We start from the raw sequence: 24280 nt of genomic DNA, 5'->3' as shown, positions 1-24280 counted from the left end.
ACCCAGTCACCAGACACGTCATCTGTCACATCATCAGAGGGGCTGTGTCATCAGCCACGTCATCAGCCACGTGTCATTCCACGTCAGTGCCGGGTGGGCACCACGTATACGACACATCAGCAAAAAGGTCCAGTCATTAGCGCCCAGTCAGCATTTATTGCTGAGTCAGCAGGTCCAGTCAGTCCTAACCAGAGGGAATATTCTCTGATCCAAGAAATATTCCAGAAGGTGTTATTTTGCGATTTTGGAGCCGTTTCAACTCTGATTTGCGCAAGTGAGTAGTCGTTCCTGACTATTCTCGACGTTCCGGATCCAACGCCGCACTCCGTTTTCCGCAACTCAGCTCCGACATTGGTGTTTTGTCCGTTGGTTGGCCAAAAAGCGCGTTTTTTGTGCACTGGATATTCACGTGGGTGGAGTTTAAGGAGTTCTAATGGCGGAAGTAGAGTTTAAGGAGACCTCGGAAGTTTCTTCATCTGCAGAGAAGAATACCGAGCATCCCAAGGGCACTTCGAACTGTTATGGGCAAAGGAATACGGTTTCCAATGCTAAGTTCGAGGTGGAGAAATTTGATGGAACGAGTAACTTCGGCATGTGGCAATGTGAAGTTTTGGATGTTCTGTATCAACAGGAGTTGGATATTACATTAGAGGAGAGGCCGAACGACATTTCAGACAAGGATTGGATAAAGCTTAATCGCCAAGCTTGTGGCACCATCAGACTTTGTCTCACGAAGGATCAGAAATACTTCGTGATGAAGGAAACGTTAGCTAAAGAGCTATGGGAGAAATTGGAAAACAAGTACATGACGAAGAGTATTGAGAATCGACTATATCTCAAGAAGAAGCTCTACGGGTTCCAGTACGCGCAAGGTACGACTATGAACCAACACTTGAATAATTTCAATAAGATTTTGGCTGATTTGCAAAATCTAGACGTTTCCATAGAAGATGAGGATAAAGCTTTACTGTTGTTAAATTCCTTGCCTGATACTTATGATCATTTGACTACTACTTTATTGTACGGTAAAGAAGAAATCAAGTTTAATGACGTTTCAAATGCTTTGATGAATAACGAGGTACGGAAGAGGGATCAGCAAGCTCACCGTGACCCGTCCGCATTAGCTTTGACAACAAGAGGCAGAACCGACACTAGGAGGACTGGTGGTGGAGGGCGAAGGAGGTCTCGCTCAAAATCAAGGGGGAAGTCTGTAGAGAGAAGATTGGGGAAAGACGAGTGTGCCTTTTGTCGTCAAAAGGGGCACTGGAAGAAAGACTGTCCGAACAAACAACCAACTGCAAATGTTGCAAAGGAAACAGAGGATGATCTAGAGTCAGCACTATTAGTTTCATCATCACCAGACCATTCAGATGAGTGGATACTAGATTCGGGATGTTCCTACCACATGTGTCCCAATAGGGACTGGTTTTCGAGTTTTCAAGATCTCGATGGAGGAGTTGTTTTGCTGGGCGATAACACCGCCTGCAAAGTCCAAGGGATAGGTTCAATCCATTTGAAGTTGCATGATGGGACGACCAGGGTGCTAACAGACGTTCGGTATGTTCCGGACTTGAAGAAGAATCTCTTTTCTCTTGGAGCCTTTGATGTGAAAGGATACAAGATTACGATGATGGGTGGAGTGCTAAAGATAGTTCGAGGGGCGCTCATTGTCTTGAAAGGTAGCCGAAAAGGAAACTTGTATTTCCTAGACGGTTGCGCAGTCACAGGGAGAGTGGCCATTACTACTAGCTCAGACGAAGACGATGCATCCAAGCTATGGCACATGCGTTTAGGGCATGCTGGCGAGAAGGCCTTACAGGGTTTAGTAAGGCAAGGCTTGTTGAAAGGAGCCAAGACAGGAAAAGTTGGCTTCTGTGAGCATTGTATATTGGGCAAACAAACTCGAGTCAAATTTGTCACAGGAGTTCACCGCACAGAGGGGATTCTTGACTATGTTCATTCAGATGTTTGGGGGCCGACCAAAAATGTAACTTTGGGAGGCAAACGATGGTTCGTGACATTCATTGATGATTTCTCCAGACGTGTCTGGGTTTATACCATGAGGCACAAGTATGAGGTCCTTCCAATCTTCCTTCAGTGGAAGAAAATGATGGAGACGCAGACAGGAAGGAAAATCAAGAAGTTGAGGTCAGATAATGGTGGCGAGTACAAGTCAGATCCTTTTCTCCAAGTCTGTCGGGAGGAAGGGATAGTCAGACACTTCACAGTTGCGGGGACGCCGCAACAGAATGGAGTAGCAGAACGCATGAATCGCACTTTGGTGGAGAAAGTTCGGTGCATGTTGTCAAATGCCGGGCTTAACAAGGCTTTTTGGGGCGAGGCTCTCAAATATGCCTCCCACCTTGTCAATCGTTTACCGTCAGCATCAATCGGAGGGAAGACTCCGATGGAGGTATGGTTTGGGAAACTAGGTACAGATTATGATTCGTTACATGTTTGGGGTTGTTCTGCTTACTATCATGTAACTGAGTCCAAGTTAGATCCACGAGCCAAGAAAGCTATTTTCTTGGGTTTCACTTCAGGTGTTAAGGGATACAGGCTCTGGTGTCCCGAGTCCAGGAAGGTGATTCTAAGCAGGGATGTTACTTTTGACGAATCTGCTATGTTACAGCAGGTTCCTTCTAAGGAAAATGTGGAGCCGAATGCACAGCAACAGGTGGAGCATTCAGAACAGGCGGAGGTTGAGACTCCCTTTGTTCCAGCCAAGACTGTTCAGAAAGTCAGTCGTCCTGAGGATCAACCCGTTGATCAGGATGTCATTACCGAAAAGGAGGCTCCATTGCAAGAAATACCACAGCAACCAGAATCCATTGCAACCAACAGACCGAGGCGGGAAATCTGAAAACCTGCTCGATATGCTGATACAGTAGCTTATGCACTTCCAGTGAGAGACGATGATGTCCCCTCCACTTACCGGGAGGCAGTGTAGTGTACAGATAGTAACAAGTGGAAAGAGGCGATGGATGAGGAGATGGGTTCACTCTCCAAGAATCAGACTTGGGATTTGGTTCAACTTCCCAAGGGCAAGAAATCTATTGGCTGCAAATGGGTTTATACGAAGAAGGAAGGTACAGGATTTGAGAAAGTCAGGTTCAAAGCAAGATTGGTAGCCAAGGGTTACGCACAGACGGAGGGGATCGACTACAACGAGGTGTTCTCCCCTGTCGTCAAACATTCGTCGATCAGGATCTTGCTTGCATTGGTAGCACAATTTGACTTTGAGTTAGCCCAACTCGATGTCAAGACCGTTTTTCTACACGGAGATCTGGATGAGGAGATCTATATGGCTCAACCAGATGGTTACAGAATTGCAGGAAAGGAGAATTGGGCTTGTAAACTGAAGAAGTCGCTATACGGGTTAAAAGAGTCACCGAGACAGTGGTACAAGCGCTTCGATCGGTTTATGATGGAGCAGGGGTACACAAGAAGTCACTTTGACCATTGTGTTTACTTCTGCAAACTCCCAAATGGATTATTTGTCTATTTGCTCTTATATGTAAATGACATGTTGAATGCATGTAAGAGCAAGGTGGAGATTGACAGACTGAAGGCTAAACTCAGTAGGGAGTTTGACATGAAGGATCTCGGGGAGGCAAAGAAAATACTCGGCATGGAAATTCAGCGGGACAAGGCGAAAGGCACAGTTTGTTTGACTCAGACACAATATCTGAAGCGAGTGTTGCAGAGATTTGGGATTGACGGGAAAGCCAAACCTGTCAGTACACCTTTGGCCGCTCATTTTAAACTTAGTGCATCGATGTCGCCGCAGAAAGAAGACGAACGGAAGCAAATGGCTCGGGTTCCCTATGCCAATGCTGTGGGAGCTTTGAAGTATGCTATGGTTTGTACGAGGCCAGACGTTTCACACGCAGTTAGCATGGTCAGTCGATACATGCACAATCCAGGGAAAGAGCACTGGCAGGCTGTGAAATGGATTCTACGGTATCTTCAGGGTACTATGGATGTTGGGTTGAAGTACGAGAGAAACAGAAAACTTGGTCAGCATTTGGTTGGTTACGTGGATTCCGATTATGCTGGTGACCTAGATAAGCGACGGTCGACTACAGGGTATGTGTTTACACTTGCTGGAGGGCCAATTAGTTGGAGGTCAACGTTACAGTCAACGGTGGCTTTGTCTACTACAGAGGCAGAGTATATGGCAGTGACAGAGGCTTTTAAGGAAGCTATTTGGGTACATGGTTTGATTGAGGACTTGGGAATTGCTCAGAAAAACGTGGAGGTTTTTTGTGACAGTCAAAGTGCCATTTGTTTGGCGAAAAACTAGGTTCACCATTCCCGCACCAAGCATATTGATGTTCGATTTCATTTCATCAGGGAGATTGTAGAGGAAGGGGATGTTCTTCTTCAGAAGATTCCGATTGTAGATAACCCTGCAGATATGCTCACCAAAGTGGTTACAGGGATCAAGTTCCAACATTGCTTGGACTTGATCAACATCTCTCGAGCAAGGCGCGCCTAAGGGCGCAGAGGGGCAGTGTTGATTAAATGATTGTCACCAAGGTGGAGATTGTTGACTTTTGTGGCTCCAACCCACGCTTGCATTTACTCAGCAGACAAGGAGCCTCCCAAATCCTCTGCTGATATCCTCCAGTATCCTTCAGCCTCCTTTGGAGTAAATGAAGGCAGACTTCCATGGCAAATGAACAGGGTCTCATCTGGCTATAAATGGAGACCCTTTGGCTCAAAGTTTTGTATCAGAAATCAGAGAGAAGAGAGTGATACACGAGTGGATTGTGAGGCAATACTGTGTGAGTTTGAGTGATTGTTGTAATCCTCCTCCAGTAAATATAGTGAATCCACTGCCCTTCCGTGGACGTACCCGATTATTGGGGAACCACGCAAATCCTTGTGTTTCTCTGTGTTGTGTGTGTTTGTGTTTGCTTGGTTTGACTCTGAATTAGCACTACAACTTGTGTACCAGTAGTACATGCGGTCTTTGGTATGTGGAATTATCAAAGGAAAATTAGGTTGAGTTTCCCAACATACTCTGGGCTACATCTTATTGATATTAGCGACTTTGATTCCTAGAAAAACCCTTTAGTCCCAAAAATTGATATATGTACGCGAGGACAATGATCTGTTCTGAAATTCGTATTTTTGGGGGCCAGGGAAACTCACCCTTAAATTCTGTGCGGTTTAAGAAGAGGACATCGATTTTGGCATTTACTTCCCTACCCCTATCTCTCAAAGTTCCTCCAAACTCAATTTTGTAGGTTCTAACAGAGTTCTGAGTAGTTTATTTTATAGATGTTCTATTGAGAAAATATTTATTAAGAATAAGCTTGATCATTTTTCTATTGATGTTCGACCAAATTGATTCACACAGAAATGTTCTTTAATTAGGCGTCTACGAAATAAACTGTTGGAATTAATAGTATTTGGGAGTCTTACGAAACCCACAAAGTCGAGTTTGAGAGGGAGGGACGGAGGTGATCTTGTAATTTCTAGAATTGTGCCAAAGAGGCTGTCATTAGGAAGAGTTTTTAGAAACAAAAATTTCCACAAGTCGGTCAAAAAAAAATTGGGGTTATCAAGAATTTCCACAAATTTTGGAGTTATCAAAAATTTCCACAAGTCAGTAAAAAATTTGGGGTTATCAAGAATTTCCACAAATTTTGGGGTTATCAAAAATTTCCACAAGTCGGTCAAAAACAATTTGTTGTCATCAAAAGAATTTCCACAAATCTTGTCACCGGTGGGCCATTGTATTAGTGGCCGTTGATTTGTCAGCCCCTTTACAAATCTCTCAATAATTTGTTTGGACAAATATGAAAGGGAAATGATTTTCATATTTCCTTTTTATATTTAATTGAAAGGGAAATGATTTTCATATTTCCTTTTTATATTCATACTCCTTAAGTTGTCTTTTAGCAAAAAAAAATACATATATTTTTAACACTAAAATACATATATAAAAAAAAAGAAGGATAAATGTAAAGCTTTCAACACTTTCAACTGTTGGAATTAATAGTATTTGGGAGTTTTTTGTTCTCTTTACTTTTCAAAAAGAATTTTTCAAAAAATTCCCCCTAGATTCTCCTACTTCTAACATTTCTCTCCATCTCTCTCCATTTATTACCCCTACTATTTTTCAAAAAAAATTTCAAAAACCAAACCAAACATAGCATACTTACCATTTGCAAGTCCTTATGGCCCCATATTTTTAAAGCTTTTTTTTTTTTTCATCCGACATCTTTGTGAAGAAATTTTTTTTTTTTTGGGCAACAAAGAAGAACTTCATAGATCAATAAATCAATAAATAGTCATTACATCCCAAAGTTCAATAAAAGCAACAAGAAATACAGGGTAAACAAAAAAACATCGAGCATAACTAAGAGATACAATTTTCCAAAACAAAAGATCCATTGAGAACTCATCTGTTGTCAAATGGATAGGATGTATCAGTTTCTAAATGGATTCTGGAAGACGTCGTAAATTTTGCCAAAAAATATGCTTGATGAATCCTGCTATGATCACAAAGGGATGTACTACAGATGTGGACTAATTGAGCAAGGAAGCAAAAATCAAAAAACAAGAGAGCTGCTATTACTGAAAAATCCTTAATGCTTCTCAACTGTTAAAAATGGGAAGAACCATTGGTATGAATGTTTATATGCAACCCATCCATCTTTTGCAACCACAACATTATGGCATGTTAAAGTTGCCAATGTCCACTTGTCTAAATATATCCATTTTGTAAGATAAATGTAAGGAGTTGTATGTAGTAGAATCCCCTTTCTTCTCTTGATAGTACGTAGTAGATCGATTCATATTTCTGCTGGATACTTGAAAAATATTCTAGCAACCCATAAACTTTGTGTACTTCTCAAGTTCCTTTGCATTTCGAACACTTGAGATTCTTCCGTCGACTTTTATCACATCGATCTCCAATTAAGATCTCAGTGTTATCCAAATTAGCGGTCTATGACATCCATATTGAGATTAATTAAGTCATCGAAAGTTTTTTTTCTTTTGTAAATATAAAAGAATATTTTATACAAGACATCATAAACAAATTAGTTTTGCTGGGATCTTGTTATATGGTTTGTCTTAGGCTATTTCGTAACGATAAACACAATATGGGGATCAATTTATTTCTTAAAACTTATATTGGTATATACATACACGAGTAAATTTATAATCCATGTGTATATGTGCCTGCACAAATGAGATAAATCAACCGAATGTTTCTAATTTGTGAAGAAAAAAAGGTATGTCCAGGTTTCTCACCAAATTTCACCTAAAAAAGGACCATTTCTACCAGCAATGGTCCAGAAACTTTATTGAACTCATAAATCCAAGATTACTTGCGTAATGAATCGAGCATCTATATAATGAGTCAATGAGGCAAAAGTCAAAGATGGCCAGTTTTTCAACTGAAGTTGTTCTTTTAAATCACTGAGCCAACGCAGAAATTCAGAGTTATGGTCAAACGACTCATTCATACACAAAACTTTGATACCGTTGAACTGCGCCTTCTGATAACTTACGGTAGCCAAATCAAGGGATTAGGGATTTCACACATTCAGTTTATTTTTTTCTTAAGCACAGAATCAAATTCATTCAAACAATGTGTGTGAGAGAGAACCTGGCCTCTAAACGCCAAAGATATACCTGCACAAAGAAACAGCTAAAGCAATGTCCAAGTCGAACACTATTTTTTTTTTTGACCCAAAAAAAACACATAAACTACGAAAAACACACAAATGACAGCAGCATTACACAAACCTTTTTGAATCATGAGAAGGCGAGAACTAACCGCAATAATAGTTGACATAACTATACTCAATCAGAAAGTCATAATCTCCTAGAATCACAAACCAATTGATTGGGTACAAACTTTTTGATGTGATGTTGAATTGAAACCTCTTCCGTAACCTGTATAAATTGAGGCAAAGTTCAGGGAAAGTCGATTTCAATGTTTGAAGCCAGCTTGGATTGAAGAGAAAGAGACAACTGAAGTGAATGACTTGAGGAAGAGACAAGCGACATGATTGGTTTTGTCATAGCATAGACGACGCAAAGCAAATTTCTCAAAGTATGTACAGGTTTCTCAGAGAGAGCAGTTGTGTACGTACAGATTTGAGTATTCGTATTTTTGCTCCCATGCCTACACTCTCCTCTGTTCCATTTCATGTAAAGAGAGGCAAGCTACAAATTCTTGAAATGACCTCCGAGAAACTGCAAGATGGGCTATGCATACATGCGCCCCTCGCACATTTCATCGAACTTGTAAAATGCAAGGAGAAATGGGATCATATAATTTTAGGGAAGTTATACGCGCCATTCTCGACAACTGTGTCATGGAAAACAAATTCAGGAAGATTTTCTATAGGTTATATACCTCCCATTTTTGCAAAAAGAAAAAAGAAAAAAAAAAGGTATTTTGCACAACAATAAACGGAAAGCTTAGATTTCTTTCTTTCTCACAGAAACCACAGGAACAAATGCTCCGCACCATATCAAAATGAAAACCACAGGTCCACAATTTAAAGCTCTATCAATGTGTGCAAAACTGAATTAAAGACATGCCATATTACAACTCCCGCATAAATTTGAAAGATACCAATGAAACTATCTTCTTGCCGAAACCCGTTAAACAAGTGTGTGGGTGTGCTCGCGCGCGCGTGTGGGTGGGTGTCCATTAGATAAACCTGGTCCAGCCCTGTTATGTAAAAATCAAAACAGGTATAGAGACTAGATGATAAATACCAGTTCTCATGTGACAGATAAGCATTACGAAAGGGTTTTAAACATCTCGCACAAAATTCAAATTTTGTCTTTCTTTGGGATGTCCTCAACTATCTCTCTTCCTATTTGTATACGTGGTGAAAAAGCCTACGAATGGTTCATCTACTAGTACTCGCCTCCATGTTCTGTAAAAGTATTGGTCCAAGCTAAAGGCTTAACTATGGATGTCTGTGAAGCTCCTCAAGGCAGCAATGGGAAAAGAAAGACCAAGAATAAACAGTTGAGGTTTCTCAACAGAGGGGACACGTAAAATGGAAAACAGAGTCAATCAGTGTTCAAAAGAGAACGGGAAACAAAACATAATGGTTTCGGCTTGAAAAGGTGATACACAGTAAGTTAAAGAATCACATTGGAAATTTACAATTACTAAGAAACCAAAAGGCAAAAGCAAAAGCAAAAAAGAGTATCACATAATAATGACTACATATTTTAGGATTGGAACGTTTTCTTCATAGATGAAAGGAATTTATACAATCTACTAAATTCCATGTCCATCATTGCTCAAGAACTTCTTGATCACTTCTTGAAGAGAAGGGTCCTGTCTTTTAGTAGCAGAAAGGTCAATAATCAAGGGAAAAGTAGATTCATTGGGACAAAAAACCCTTGCAATAATTTCCTCAACCAATACCGAAGCCTCATAAAACTTCTATTGTTCAAGAAATCCTCAGATGGCAGCGTTGTAAGTGACACTATCAGGCAACAAACAATTCTGTTCCATTTTCAGAGAATCCTTTTGCTTCATCCGGAAAGTCATCTTCACAAAGACCTTGCATCAAGGAGGATATTAAACTCACCAATATCGAGATCTAAAACCTTTGTTTTCCATCATGTGAAATAAGAACAAGGCTTCATCAGAATGCTCAATTTGGCAAAGGCTATCCAACAACATACCATATGTATTACGATTGGGAGTTAGGCCCAAGTTCCGTCGCAAACAGAAGTTCAATTACTTCCTCAGCGTCTTTTGCCTTCCCTTCCTTGGAAAGTGCATATACAAAGACATTGAATGTTCAGACATCTGGAGAAACACCAAACTCGAACATTTCCCCAACCATTCTTGTAGCCTCTTTCCACCGGCCTCAATTACAAACACCATGAATCAAGGTGGTACATGTACGAACAACTTGATGAAAACCTTTTTCACTCATTTCAAAAAAGCGATGCATCGCCTAGACTATTTTCCTGGTCTTGCCATATCCATTACTTAAAATGGTGAAGCTACAGGCATCAGGTTGAATGCCTCTATCCACCATCGTATTCAACACTCCCATAGCCTCATCCATTTGGCCTTGCAAACGATATCCTTTCATTAAAGTATTGTACGTGATTACATCAGGATGCACACCTCTTTGAATCATATTTTCAGTTACTTCCTCTGCCTCTTTTACCATCCCTGCCTCAGTAAGTCCATGGATAAGGACATTGAATGTCTCAATATCTGGAGAAATACCAATACCCAACATTTCTCCAAACACTCTTGTAACCTCCTTCCCCAGCCATAATGATATAAGCCATGAATCAAAGTGTTATACGTAACAACATCTAGGTGGAGGCATTTTTCATTCATTTCTGAAAAGAGATGCATAGCCTCATCTATTTTCATGTTCCTGCAATATCCATTAATTAAAGTGTTGTAGCTCTGAATATCAGGTTGAATGCCCCGATCCACCATGGTATCAAATATCCTCATTGCCTCATCCATCTGGCCTTGCAAACAATATCCATTCATTACAGAATTGTACATGATTACATTAGGATGCACACCGCTTTGAATCAAGCTTTGGATTACTTCCTCTGCCTCTTTTCCCTTCCCTTCCTTCGTAAGTGCATCGACCAAGACACTGAATGTAATGATGTTCGGAGAAATACGAATATCCGACATTTCTCCTAACATGCTTCTAGCCTCCTTCCACTGGCCACAACTACATCAGCCATGAATCAAAGAGCTATAAGTAACAACATCTGGGTGAACCCCTTTCTCTTTCATTTGGCAAAAAAGGCTCAAAGCATCATCCACCATTCCATCCTTGCAATGACCGTCAATGATCGTGTTATACACTACCGTGTTTGGTTTACAACTTCCCTCTTCCATGATCCTAAGCCACCGAACAGCAGCTCCCGTGTTTCTCTTCTTGCAGAGCCCAATAATAATCGTCCCATACGTAACCTCGTTGGGTTCAATCTCTCTCCTCCTCATTAACTTCTCGAATAACTCCACGGCCTCAGCAGCTTTATCTTCTGAAATAAGCCCTCGTAACAGGGTGTTAAAGATAGCAACATGAGGCTTATAACCGCGTTTGAAGAGGCCGCCTAACAGAGAGAACCCGAAACCAACTCGATTCACGTGACAGTAACAGTTAATTGCAATGCTCAATGTATAGAAATTTACACGAACGCCTTGCGACTGCAAGTTTCCGAAATGAGAAAGAGCCTCCGCGTAATGACACCTTTTCGCAAGAGTCCCTAACGCCGTGTTGATGTTGAAAATGGGCGGAAAAGGTCGCGTTCGGGGAATCCGATTGAGAAGCTCGCGAGCTCCCTGGAACCCGTCGGGGTTGACGGAGCTCTTTTTTCTCGGCTGTGGTGGGCGTATTTCTGGACTCGTGGTTGGAGAGCTAGGGTTTCTAGTGTGAGAATGAGGACGGAAGGAAACAACCTGAGAAGGGTATGGACGTAGAGAGAGAAGATTACCTTTCGGGAGATTGGAAGAGTCCATGGGAGTGATTGCAGAGAGGACGCCAACCTGAGACATCATCCTCTTTGCTTCTCCTCTCTGGAATGTGCGGAGTCCTTTTATCTCGACTTCGACTTCACCTTCATCTCCATTTTTTATTCAACGCTGCTACTTGCACAGCAAAGGCTGCACAGCAGCAGCTGTGCACAGACTAGTTTTGCGCCCGTTTCGGATCTTGTAAAGATGATCGGAGCCGCTCATGCCTAAATTTTAAAGCAAAGTTAGATGATTCCTAAACACCCTTCCCGATATCGGATTGAGGTGATTTTTTACAGGGACCATAAACGAAGTATTTTGAACAAAATGAACGGCTCCGATCATCTTTGCAAAACCCGAGACGGGCGCAAAACTAGTCTGTGGACGGCTGCTGTGCAGCCTTCGCTGTGCAAGCAGACTTTCTGTTTTTGATTTTACTGTTTTCCACAAAATCAAAAGTGAAATGATTTTGCGAAATTTTTTTTTTAACGCCACTTCCCTGCACCAAAAATGCACTTGCAGGGGAATGATGTTAAAAAAAAAAAGTGGCAAAATCAGCACCCAATCAAAACCTCATTTTGGAATCAAACCACCCAAATAATGACTACAATTCCTCTCTGCTTCTGTACCTGTGCATCTTTTTCTTTGGAATCGCATAAAAATTTAAAAGTAGGGAGTATAAAAAAATTCTCAAACAATCTAGCGATCCAAAATGCACGTACATCGATTTCTCGGAGGGTTGGCTTCTCTCTAATCTGTGTTTGAACTATAAAGAGCGATTCGAGTAATCTTGTTTAAAAGTATTTATAGTGGGTAGATTATAGTGAGTAAATTTTGTTGAAAGACTCCTCACGACAAGAATAATTTATTGGCAAAAATAATTTAATTTTGTGAAGAGTGTTTTTAAAATCTAAACTATTAATTACTAAAATGAATACGCAAGTTGAGAATAATTAATGGCAGAGAAGCCGGAGGAAACGCAGTTCTGGGGATGTTACAGAAATCTCACCCTGGAGTGTTTGAAAATGCACTTTCATTCCTTGTGGTTTTTGAATTATTCTCTAGATTCCCTGATGCCGGATTTTATAGATGGGAAGAAAGAAAAGTAAAAAAGATAAAAAGATAAAGCTCACCATCCGCGTTAGAAAATAAAAAATCAGCGGGATACATAATAACACCACCAGAGAATACAATGAGGGATACAAGGTTAGAGATCGCTCACCTCTCTAAGGAATCCACCTAAAAGATACAAAAAACGGAAAACTCGCCACTTATCACAATCCAATGAAGGATAAGAGTTAACAAGAAACACTCTAAAACTACTCATTTCATTCATAGCAACAGAATTGACAGGCCACTTGAAATAACCCTCCAAGAATAGGAAAACAAACTTACAATTTCAAGATACAATTTAAAAAAGACTTGACCGTAGACTACTTAAAATATGTGTTTGATTCTTGAAATTTAAAAAATACTTAGAAACTTAAAAAAAAAAACTCTTCGATCGACACAATAAAATGACTTCAAGGACTTTGACCGGCATCATTCCCACGGCGTTAAGTTTGGATGAGAAAGAGTGAAAGACACCATTTCCAGTAGAGCAATTTACACTACTCATCTCCATATATATATACACAAAATTTCAAGTAAGGGTGTCTTTACCGTATTAAGTTAAGGACGTCTCTTTCCCAACCAATTTGTGATGATCCAAGACGCTCAATATGTTCAGAATGTGATTTTAAGGGTACCCACTGGAAATCAGAAAAAAAAGACCAGAAAAGGCTTGATCCGAGCAGCTTGTGTTTGTATTTTATCGAACGGTTCAAATAAAAACTGCTCAAATCAAGCCCATGATTCCATCTTTTGTTGTCCAAATATATTTGTCCATTTTGACTTTTTAGTGGGTATCATTGGGTTCATTTCCTATTTTGCCCTTTCCCTCCAAGTCAGATTCAACATTTAAAAAAAGAAAAGAATTTAAACTGAAAATTGCACAACAAAGAGGCGCTAAAATTCCCAGAACATTCTCCATTGCATTTCCAAAACTAAGCTGTACAAACCCTTTCTTACTTACAAGTCCATGTACACTTAAAGCAAAAGAGCTCCATGTACTACAGATTTCTCATTTGCACTAAATTGCCCATGCCATCGAAAGAGCAAAAGATACTGTAATTTTTTTCCGTTACACTATTATCCATTGCCATCAAATTAAAGAGTGTTCTATTTACTATTTGCTTATCAAAAAGAACCACTAATAAATTAAGAGGATAATTTTACTGTTAATATACCCTTATAATCGTAATTTTGCTTTACAATTGATCTCAAAGAGTTAATATATTTTTAAAACGATGCATGATATCCTGATTCATGATACTGACAACTCTCCAAAAGTAGAGTTGCTTGGCGTTTCTATGTATTTGAAGTAAGTTGGGGCAATTTACAATTCTTTGTGGGGTCAAAATAATACAATTTGGCTACGAACTATCAAATTTTCATGTGGTAAATTGTTAGCACCTTGATTTCCAAGTCTTGCAAAGCTTGGCTAGCGGGGGCACCTTGCACCCTACCCAACTGGTGGAATCAAAGGCATGAGGCATGCATGTTTATACAAGGTAACCTGATGGTGTCGGTTGGTGTCGGCCCTGGTCCTTTAAGCAAGTGGCAGTCGTGATGCACATGAAGGCCCGATGATATCGAGGCATGGATGCTAAACGGGAAGCATGCTTGTGGGACAAGGCAATCAAGGAAAATGATTAAGTATTGGGAGTTGGGGTTGGATCACAAAATTGGCCATGCAGCCTTGAGTTGGCTCGGGCAAAATGGAGGCAGACTTGAGTTGGCTAAGACAAAACGGTTATTGACGGTTAAACAGCATTCTGCACATGTTGCTGGGAGCATGGGACATGTGTCCAAGGCAGAAACGGGCTGCACATGCTGCTGGAAGCATGGGACAAGTGTACTAAGCAGAAAAAGGCAATTGATCGGCAGTTACGGCGAGACGGCGAGACAGTTTCATATTTCAGTGTGCTGGCAGATTCTGGCAAAGCCAGCACAACCATAGGGTAGTTGGGGGTGTCAACTGCAAGATCATGGGTTGGCCCCATGATCTCATGTACTTAGTGACTACGTTTTTATAATTGTAAGCCTATTTAGGTAAGGCATTTTCGTAGCCTAAGGCAGAGGAATGTTCTGTCTAAACTCTTGAGTGTTTTCCTTGTATTGTTGGTGCAATAAAAGGTTGGGACGGTTCCCATAACTCTTGTGTGTGTTTTTAGACGTTCAAAACATAACGGGTGTGTGAGTAAACACTAGTTAGCTGGGACCAAGTTGCTGGTGTAGTGGTCCGAATATTCTGGTTCGGCCACAATCGCTACGTTCGGCGGAAGGCCACGAGGCTCAGCCATGTCTCATATTAGAGCTCATCCATGAGGCTCGGCTCATCCCGGAGTTAGTCCACGAGGCTCGGCCATATTTCCCATGATAGCTCCCACGAAGCTCGGCTCGGCCCGGAGCTAGGCAACTGGGCTCGGCCATGTTTCCCATGATAGCTCCCTTGAAGATCGGCTTGGCCCGGAGCTAAGCAACTAGGCTCAGCCATGTTTCCAGTGACAGCTCCTTCGAGGCTCAGCTCGGCCCGGAGCTAGGTGACCAGGCTCGGCCATGTCTCCCATGACAGCTCACACTAACCGCCTTATCCGCTATGTCACGGGTGACGTCGACCGACGTGTGTCAAATGCATAGACGAACTTAGAGAGCAAGCCAATGACCCTCTATAAGTACCAAGGGATAGCAGCCCTAAAAGGTTCATCGTCTCCTACCCTCGAAACCCTGGTCCTTTGCTTTCCTCTCTCTGCACTATTCTCATCCTCACGCCGGAGGGCCGTTCCGGGGCTCCTTCGGTGTGGTCTTTAGTCGTGCTTCGTGGTGCAAGTTAGGTTCAAAGGAACGAGGTTAGATCCAGACGAACAGCAGTTCCAGAGGAAGCGAGCCATGTTCATCGGAGCCCCACAGCTAGCATACTTGGTGCCATCACGGGCAAATTTCTAAGCGAAAAACAGCCCTGTGTTCAACTCAAATCCCTTCTTAAAGTGTTTAAAATAAACATTATGACGCTAAAAGACAAATATTTAAGTGTGGTTATCAAAAAATAAAGTGCCAAAATCATTGCCCTAAAAATAAAAAAGAATCCAAATCGGTCTTGATGAAGCACCCTACAAGTCAAGATTGTTGTCTAAAAAGATTCCTGAGTTCGACTCAAATCCCTTCTTAGTAACAACAGCTGGGGTGGTTTTGATGGCAGCAAGTATCTCGGCAGCCGCGGTGGAGGTTCATGGCGGTGGTGGGGCTTAGGAGCATGTGGCGGTTTTGGAGGTAGTGATTTATCAGGTGGCATGTGTTCACGGTGGGGTGGTGTGAGGCGGCAGTGGGTGGAGGTTGGGATGCGAGGCCTGTAGCGGCTGGCTTGGACCGTTTTTGGGATCGGTGACATACGACGAGTTCATGGCTGTCTGTGCGACGGTAGCGGTGCTTCGAATCCTAATTGTTCTTTTCGGCGGGTTGGTGATTCAGATAATAGGGGTTTTCGGTTTTAGGGTGTTTTGGATTCTGTTTTGTCTCGGACCAGCGATTGGGTCTCGGGTTGAGCGGGAGATGAAGTAATTTTAATTTAGTTTTGGCCTCCTTTTAATCTTTGTAATTCTTTTGCGGAGATTAATAAAAAAATTGCCAGATAAAAAAAATGGGCAAATTTTCGTAGTCATCCCTGTAGTTTTACTGTTGTCTCACTTTCGTCTCTCTAGTTTCAAAGTGCTCCAATTTCGTTCCTGTAGTTTATTTTACGTTCCAAATTGGTAAAATCGTTAACATCGTTAACGAAACTAACAGAAAAAAAAAATAAATGTTCCAATTTTAAATCCGTTTGAACCGGTGCAAATATCTTATTTTTCTGATCATTTTATCTTAAATGGTCATAATGGATTTTTGGCTCTAAGGCCTTTCAATGAGCACCCTAAGAGAGCCCTGAAACTAAATAAGGAGTCTTCGGGTGCTCGTTGAAAGGCCTTAGAGCCAAAAATTCATTACGACCATTTAGGATAAAATGATCAAAAAAATAAGATCTTCGCACCGGTTCAAACGGATTGAAAATTGGAACACTTATTTTTTTTTCCATTAGTTTCGTTAACGGTGTTTACGATTTTACCAATTTGAAACGTAAAACAAACTAGAGGGACGAAATTAGAGCACTTTGAAACTAGATGGATGAAAGTGAGATAACCGTAAAACTACAGGGATGACTACGAAAATTTGCCAAATAAATAAACAAAGTCTAGGTACACTAGCAGTAATGGTAATTTGGTGTAATGCATGCAGTGGTTTGGTTGCTAGCTATTTATACGGGCAACCATACATTACCAAATAAATTAAAACCATCTCTCTCTCTCTCTCTCTCTCTCTCTCTCTCTCTCTCTCTTATGGAAAGCAAGGAAGCAGTGAAGCTTCTGGGATTCTGGGTGAGCCCATTTTCCTTTAGAGTGGAGTGGGCACTGAGACTAAAGAGTGTGGAATATGAATACATCGAGGAAGACGTCTTCAACAAGAGTCCTCTGCTTCTGGAACTGAACCCAGTTCACAAGAAAGTGCCAGTGCTGATTCATGGAGACAAAGTGATCCTTGAGTCGTTCATAATTCTTGAGTACATTGATGAGACGTGGAAGCAATTTCCTATTTTGCCTCAAGATCCTTATGACAGAGCCATGGCGCGATTTTGGGCCAACTTTGCAGAGGAGAAGGTGATTATCGATTACTTCCTTAGTTCCTTGATTTGAACTTTTGAGTTTTGATCAGTATCCCCCGATTATGTGTGAAGTCCTTCCACTAGTACAAGTTTTAATTTTAATGTTAATTTGGAAAAACTCTATAGGATCGGCCCATGTAACTCTCTTGAGAGGGAAATTTTTTCATAAAGTTTCTATATATGTGTGAAAAACACACTAAAATTTCAAGTTATCAACCAATTTTTTGTTGTAGTCCGTTTATACGGTATTGAATAGTGGTTACGTATATACACACAATCTCATCTCTTTCGTAGAACTAGCTAGTAGCAATATATATCATCATGGATTATATTTTTGAATACTAAGGTAGAAATATATGTGATTCGGGTCCTGTTGAGTAAAAATCAGGCATCCGCCACTGCTTCCATCCATTTTTTTAATAGAGTTTTCCATATAAAATATACTCTATATTGTGACTTGTTTGTGACAGTTTTGGATAAATGCATGGACGGCTTTATGCACCGAAGAAGGAGAAGACAGAGAAATGTATATAAAACAAGCCGTGGAGTCCCTGGAGAAGATAGAACAAGAGTTGATCAGAGGGAAATCCAAGTTTTTCGGTGGGGAAAGCATTGGGTATCTGGACATCGCACTTGGATGGATCTCTTACTGGCTTCCTAATTGGGAGGAAATTGGGTCCATGACAATCCTAGACCCAACCCGATTCCCAGCCACAGCTGGTTGGACGGAGAATTTCCGCAACCACCCGGTGGTTAAGGACAAGTTGCCGCCAAGAGATAAGATGTTTGTTTATAATCAGTGGCGAAGTAAAGAAATCGGAGCCCAAATGGCCTCTGCTAGAAAAGGTTGATGACCAGATTTTGAAATAATTGAATAACTATGTATATCAGAATAAATGAGGTCGTATGTCCTCAGAAGCGATGGGATTTCATCATGTATTGTGGGAGTTGCTTCGTTTACCTTGGCTACTTCTCTTTTCTTCAATTACCTAATACGAGCACACATGCTGGTCGTTTAGTATAATCCTGCGATTTGTACTTTCGTGGCTTCAGCAGTATAATTTGCATATACTTTCTCAAGCTATTGTTGATGAATTTCTCATAAGCTTCAAAAGACGACTAAGGGTTTAGTTACTGCAGTATACAAAGAAACTGTATCGAACAAACTATTGTGAGGAAGACCAAATTGGCCTACTGATCAGTCCTGGGTACTTCATGAGCAGCCTTATTTCAGCAACTACACGCAGAAGGAGGTCTTGTGCCCACAAAGGGAGTGCTGACCAGGTGAGATTTGTGGCCCGTTAAATACCACGAGCACACACACCCAATCTCTCCGGGGCTTCTTACAAGCCGGCCCCATCTATCATCCACTAGACGTTTAGGTCCCGTGCGCATCACATCCTTTCCACACAAGCCCTTTTTTCTTTACACCATACGCTTTAGGATTAGGAAAAATTAACCAGTGCGGATGGAATATTACATTGTAGTATCTCGCAACTCATGTATCATTGGTTAATATAGCGAGACCCATTACTTTTTATTAGTGATTTGAAAACAAATTGACGTTTGGCATTTGATGAGTGGTGGAACTTTGTTTGAAAACCACAAAATATTATCTTTTGATCATAGTAAAGCTATCTCTGATTCTCTCTCCCTCTCTCTCTCTCTCTCTCACACACACATTTTTCTAAGTAGATCGTCTACGATCGATCAGAACAACGTTCATTAGACTTGTTTTGAAGAACCCGTCTACGAGTTCTCGGGCCCACCATCCAACTTTTAGTATCATCACTTTGTTTATCTAATCAATCAATCTGAAACGACCTCTTAACAAACACACACGAATTCAAACTCAAATAGTTAGTTGGGAGGATTGAATTTCTGATCCCTCAATTAAAAGTACGTAAATGTGACCAATTCAACATTAACTCTGTTATTTTCCAAAGTTTGGTTACCTATCGCTTCACTTTTTTTCTTTACATGCTTTTTTCTATGTTGACTGGTAATAGTTTTTCCTTGAAAGTGCAGCCACACACAGAATTTCAGCGGTCAAAAAGTCATTTGCCAATTTCTTTGTTGAGAAATTCATTTTCAGAAATTTACCTTTGATTTTTACCAAGAAACATCAAAAAGACAAGTTGGATTAATCCTCTTATAGTGGATTGGCATAGTCATTATGTGTTAACGTACAGCAAATGTATGTACAGAGGGCGGGGGCATATTTTTTGGTTAGTGGGATCAAAATTAGATCAATATACAAGTTATTTTTTCTACTCAGTATTTGCTTATAAAAAAGAATTCCTAAATTAAGAGGATAATTTTGAGTTTGATATACCCTTATAAACGTAATTTTGCTTTACAATTGATCTCAAAGGGTTAATATATTTTAAAAATGATGCATGATATCCTAATTCATGATACTGACAACTCTCCAAAAGTAGAGTTACTTGGTGTTTCTCTGTATTTGAAATAAATTGGGACAATTTACAATTTTTGTGGGGTCAAAATAGTACAATTTGGCTACAAACTATCAAATTTTCATGTGGTAAATCAAAGTGAATGGCTCAAGTGACACCTAACTTATATATCCTCGTGATATGCAAAATTTTCTTTTGCTGAAAAAAGAAAGTGACACCTCATTGGGTCCATTTGTGGGTTCATTTAAGGTTACTTTTTGATCCAGCAAGGGCATGGGCAAAAAATTGGACACATGAAGAAGCCCTATCCTCTGGGTTTGTGAAGGCTTGATTTGATTTTGTTCGCACTTTGCTAAGGATTGGGGCTCACGCAGCGGACGCATTGTGAGTGTCTGTGCACTTTCTGTGTGCAAAATTGTATGTGGTGGTAGCATTTTTGAAAGAGAACGGTTTGGGAACTCCGACAAAGTTGTTCCCACATATTTGACCTGGAGCACTGTGTTCAAATAAATATAGATAATTGATTTTGGCATTCTATTTTTTGATAGACACACCTTAATATTTGTCTTTTAAGTGTTCAAAATACACATTACAATGACACTAAAAGACAAATATTTGAATGTGATTATAAAAAAAATGCAGTGACAAAATCATTGTCAAAAATAAAAGTGAATCCAAATTCGTCTTGCTGAACCACCCTACAAGTCAAGATTGCTGCCGTCTAAAAAGATAGAGTGGTGCTATTTGCACCGACAGAATCATACCGACGGCCGCGCGCGGCCGTCTCCGGCCACCGGACGGCCGATCCGAGCCGTCCAAAAATTTAAAAAAAAAAAACCGAGGGGCCCTATGCGGGAATTAATGGCATCCGATGTGTGTAGGGTGCTTATACACACGAAAAATAGGGTGTTTAGATCAAGCACCCTACACACATCGGATGCCGTTAATTCCCGCGTTAGGCCCCTCGGTTTTTTAAAAAAAAAATTTTGGACGGCTCGGATCGACCGTCCGATGGCCGGAGACGGCCACGCGCGGCCGTCGGTACAGTTTCCCTACATTTTTGGTCGGTACATATAGGATTTCCGAAAAAAATAGCCAAGTTCGACTCAAATTCCTTTTTTGAGTAATTTGATTGCTAGCTATTCATACGGGCAACCATACATTACCAATTAAGTTAAAACCATCTCTCTCTCTCTCTCTCTCTCTCTCTCTCTCTCTCTCTCTCTCTCTCTAATATGGAAAGCAAGGTAGCAGTGAAGCTTTTGGGATTCTGGGTGAGTCCATTTTCCTTTAGAGTTGAGTGGGCACTGAGACTGAAGGGCGTGGAGTATGAATACATCGAGGAAGACGTCTTCAACAAGAGTCCTCTGCTTCTGGAACTCAACCCAGTTCACAAGAAAGTGCCAGTGCTTATTCATGGCGACAAAGTGATCCTTGAGTCGCTCATAATTCTTGAGTACATCGATGAGACGTGGAAGCAATTTCCGATTTTGCCTCAAGATCCCTATGATAGAGCCATGGCGCGATTTTGGGCCAAATTTGCAGATGAGAAGGTGATTATGGATTACTTCCTTAGTTCCTAAGTATCCCCTAATTATACTTCCACTAATTATACAAGTTTTTAAAGTTAATTTGGAAAAGCTCTATAGGATCGACTCCTATAAGTCTCTTGAGGGAGTAAAAAATTTCATAAAGTTTCTATATATGTGTGAAAAATTCCACTAAAATTTTAAGTTATCAACCAATTGTTAGTTTTAGATACGATATTAAATGGTGGTTACGTATATACAAGGGCGGACCTACTCAATGGCAAGAGAGGTCAGGTGACCACACTGGGTTGGAAATTATGCTGGGATAGCAATATGTAGTTTGGATATTTTGGTAATTTTGCTCCAAGAGAAGTCATACTTTGCCCAGGTTTCTCAAGAATATTACAGTCTTTGCCCCAACATATGGTTGTCCCAGAAAACTTGAGAATGATTAGCTTCTAGTCCACTTCCGAGTACAAACTCACCCACACTTTGTACTCTCTCTCATTTTGAGGAAGGCAAAGTAACACCATGATCATTATCTAGTAAAATTTAATTCCTGGGCTCCAATTTGGAAGCTATAAACTGGAAAAAAAAAAATTGAACAACAAATATAAACTTGAATTTTAGTGGGGGCAAATTTGACTATCGCTCAGATTGACTTTTGGGGGTTAGCTTTAGGAATTATATATAGCTCAGCAAACTTGAATGATTTGTGGATTAACAAGTCAAACTAAATTTTGCATAATAGATAAGTTTTTCTCCTAAGGCTCGATTGCATGCATGATGATTACAAGTATTTAAAAATATTATTAAATGTATTACTAAAATATCACTCTTCTGCATTTTTAAAAAGCAGTATTAAGCTCTCTTACTAATTTTATGTATAGGCATAGTTTATGTAAGAGTTTGAAAAATTAGGAGCCCTCAAATTTTGATAAAATTGGGCTTCGAATGTGACTGCATTCTCAGCGTATGCTTAAAATCGGCAGTGGTTCCATAATAAGTTCACAGAGTTGTTGAGTTATATGCGTTATATTGTGAGCTATTTGTATTCTTTATGTTTAGTTTAAAATTTGACCCCAGTGACCTAAAATTCGAGGTCCGCCCCTGTGTATATATATACACACAATCTCATCTCTTTCTTAGAATTAGCTAGTAGCAATATATACAATGGATTACATTTCTCATTACTAATGTGGAAATACCTGTGATTCGGGTCCTGTTGAGAAAAAATCAGGCGTCCATCCGCCACTGCTTCGATCCAATTTATTTATTTATTTTTTACTATAATAGAGTTTTCTATATAAATATACTCTATATTGTGACTTGTTTGTGACAGTTTAATGCATGGACGGTTGTGTGCACCGAAGAAGGAGAAGACAGAGAAATGTATCTGAAACAAGTCGTGGAGTCCCTGGAGAAGATAGAACAAGAGTTGATCAAAGGGAAATCCAAGTTTTTCGGAGGGGAAAGCATTGGTTATTTGGACATTGCAATTGGATGGATCTCTTACTGGCTTCCCGTTTGGGGGGAAATTATTGGGTCCATGACAATCGTAGACCCAACCCGATTCCCAGCTATCGCTGGTTGGACGGAGAATTTCCGCAACCACCCCATGATCAAGGACAAGTTACCGCCGAGAGATAAGATGGTTGTTTATTTTCAGTGGCGAAGCAAAGAGATCAGTGCCCTAAAGGCCTCTGCTAAGAAAGGTTGATTACCGAATCTTAAAATAACTGGCTACAAAGGATCAGAATAAATGAGACCATATGCTCTTAGAAAAGGAGGGGGATTTTAAATAAACATGCATTGTACGAGTTGCCTTGGCTACTTCTCTTTTCCTCAATTACCTAATACGAGTACACATGTTCATCGTTAAGTATGATCGTGCGATTTGTATTTTCGTGGCTTCAGCAGTATAATTTGCGTATAGTTTTCGATCTCAAGCTATTGTTGATGAATTTCTCATAAGCTTCAAAAGACGACTAAAGCGTTTAGTTACTGCAGTATACAAAGAAACTGCATCGAACAAACTATTGTGATAATGACCAAATTGACCTACTTATATATCAGTCCTGGGTATTTCATGAGCAGCCTTATTGCAGCAACTACACGCAGAAGGAGGTCTTGTGCCCACAAAGGGAGTGCTGAGAAACCTAAATCAATCTTTGTCAAATTTTTTTGACAGAGGGACCCACAAATTACTCCCACTAGACAATTGCTAATAAGGTGAGATTTGTGGTACCACGAGCACACACACGGCACCCAAACTCTCCGGGGCTTCTTACAAGCCGGCCCCGTTTGATCATCCATTAGATGTTTAGGTTCCGTGCCCGTCACATTCTTTCTGCAGAAGCCCTTTTTTCTTTACACCATGCGCTTTGGGTTTAGGATTAGGAAAAATTAACCGGTGCGGATGGATCAATATTACATTGTATCTCACAACTCATGTATCATCTCTAATATAAAATAGAACAGTGTAGGGACAAGTTGGTGGAACGGCTTAGATTCATTTGATCCAAAGGCTGTAGTGCATCCTCCCACTTCCCGGTTAAGTGCCCATGGTTTTCATGTAAATCACACAACTGTCATCCTCTTCTTCCAACCAGAATGCGTAGTGCCGTAGGCACGAGCTAGCACTAGTTGGTTAATATAGCGAGACCCATTACTTTTTGATAGTGATTTGAGAAACAAATTGACATTTGGCATTTGATGAGTAGTGGAACATTATTTGAAAACCACAAAATTATATCTTTCTTTCCATGCATTTTTCTATGTTGACTGTGAACAGTTTTCTTGGATTAATGGATCATAATGGTCCAATGTGCAGCCACAATCCGAGCCAGTTTCAGTCGTCAAAGAGTCATTTGCCCATCCCTTCTTTGTCCAAAAATTTACCTTCGATTTTTTCCAAGAAACATCAAAAGTAAACGTGCACACAATGTCATTTTGATTTTGTGCATATATATGTATGTACACCTAATTAGGTCTATTTGTTAGTTCATTTCACTATTTTTAATTTTTGGTTGATCCC

The 24280-nt window shown here is 40.4% G+C and overlaps 4 protein-coding genes across 4 annotated transcripts; 2 read left to right on the top strand and 2 right to left on the bottom strand.

The window, feature by feature from the left end:
* Positions 1 to 9962: 9962 nt before the first annotated feature.
* Positions 9963 to 10256, bottom strand: LOC131322193 (pentatricopeptide repeat-containing protein At1g06580-like). The gene has a single exon (XM_058353432.1). It carries the CDS (start codon positions 10254 to 10256, stop codon positions 9963 to 9965), a length of 294 nt encoding a protein of 97 aa, XP_058209415.1.
* A 464-nt stretch (positions 10257 to 10720) lies between these two features.
* Positions 10721 to 11545, bottom strand: LOC131323953 (putative pentatricopeptide repeat-containing protein At1g12700, mitochondrial). The gene has a single exon (XM_058355787.1). The coding sequence runs from the start codon at positions 11543 to 11545 to the stop codon at positions 10721 to 10723; it is 825 nt and encodes a 274-aa protein (XP_058211770.1).
* A 5372-nt stretch (positions 11546 to 16917) lies between these two features.
* LOC131322191 (probable glutathione S-transferase) lies at positions 16918 to 18177 on the top strand. Its single transcript, XM_058353430.1, has 2 exons — positions 16918 to 17292; positions 17768 to 18177. Exons 1-2 carry the CDS (start codon positions 16975 to 16977, stop codon positions 18146 to 18148), a joined length of 699 nt encoding a protein of 232 aa, XP_058209413.1. The 5' UTR covers positions 16918 to 16974; the 3' UTR covers positions 18149 to 18177.
* Positions 18178 to 20857: 2680 nt separating this feature from the next.
* On the top strand, positions 20858 to 23194 carry LOC131322188 (probable glutathione S-transferase). Its single transcript, XM_058353426.1, has 2 exons — positions 20858 to 21267; positions 22586 to 23194. The coding sequence occupies exons 1-2, from the start codon at positions 20950 to 20952 to the stop codon at positions 22961 to 22963; spliced, it is 696 nt and encodes a 231-aa protein (XP_058209409.1). The 5' UTR covers positions 20858 to 20949; the 3' UTR covers positions 22964 to 23194.
* The last annotated feature ends 1086 nt before the right edge of the window (positions 23195 to 24280 follow it).

The sequence above is a fragment of the Rhododendron vialii genome, chromosome 4a (genome assembly GCF_030253575.1).
Source record: "Rhododendron vialii isolate Sample 1 chromosome 4a, ASM3025357v1".
NCBI classification, from domain to species: Eukaryota; Viridiplantae; Streptophyta; class Magnoliopsida; order Ericales; family Ericaceae; genus Rhododendron; species Rhododendron vialii.
This window is presented reverse-complemented; position numbering and strand designations above follow the sequence as displayed.

Coding starts and splice junctions, on each gene's coding strand:
- LOC131322193 (XM_058353432.1), bottom strand. CDS start 10,256: ATGTTGGGTATTGGTATTTCTCCAGATATTGAGACATTCAATGTCCTT.
- LOC131323953 (XM_058355787.1), bottom strand. CDS start 11,545: ATGTCTCAGGTTGGCGTCCTCTCTGCAATCACTCCCATGGACTCTTCC.
- LOC131322191 (XM_058353430.1), top strand. CDS start 16,975: ATGGAAAGCAAGGAAGCAGTGAAGCTTCTGGGATTCTGGGTGAGCCCA. Junction 17,293..17,767: donor CCAACTTTGCAGAGGAGAAG/GTGATTATCGAT, acceptor TGTTTGTGACAG/TTTTGGATAAATGCATGGAC.
- LOC131322188 (XM_058353426.1), top strand. CDS start 20,950: ATGGAAAGCAAGGTAGCAGTGAAGCTTTTGGGATTCTGGGTGAGTCCA. Junction 21,268..22,585: donor CCAAATTTGCAGATGAGAAG/GTGATTATGGAT, acceptor TGTTTGTGACAG/TTTAATGCATGGACGGTTGT.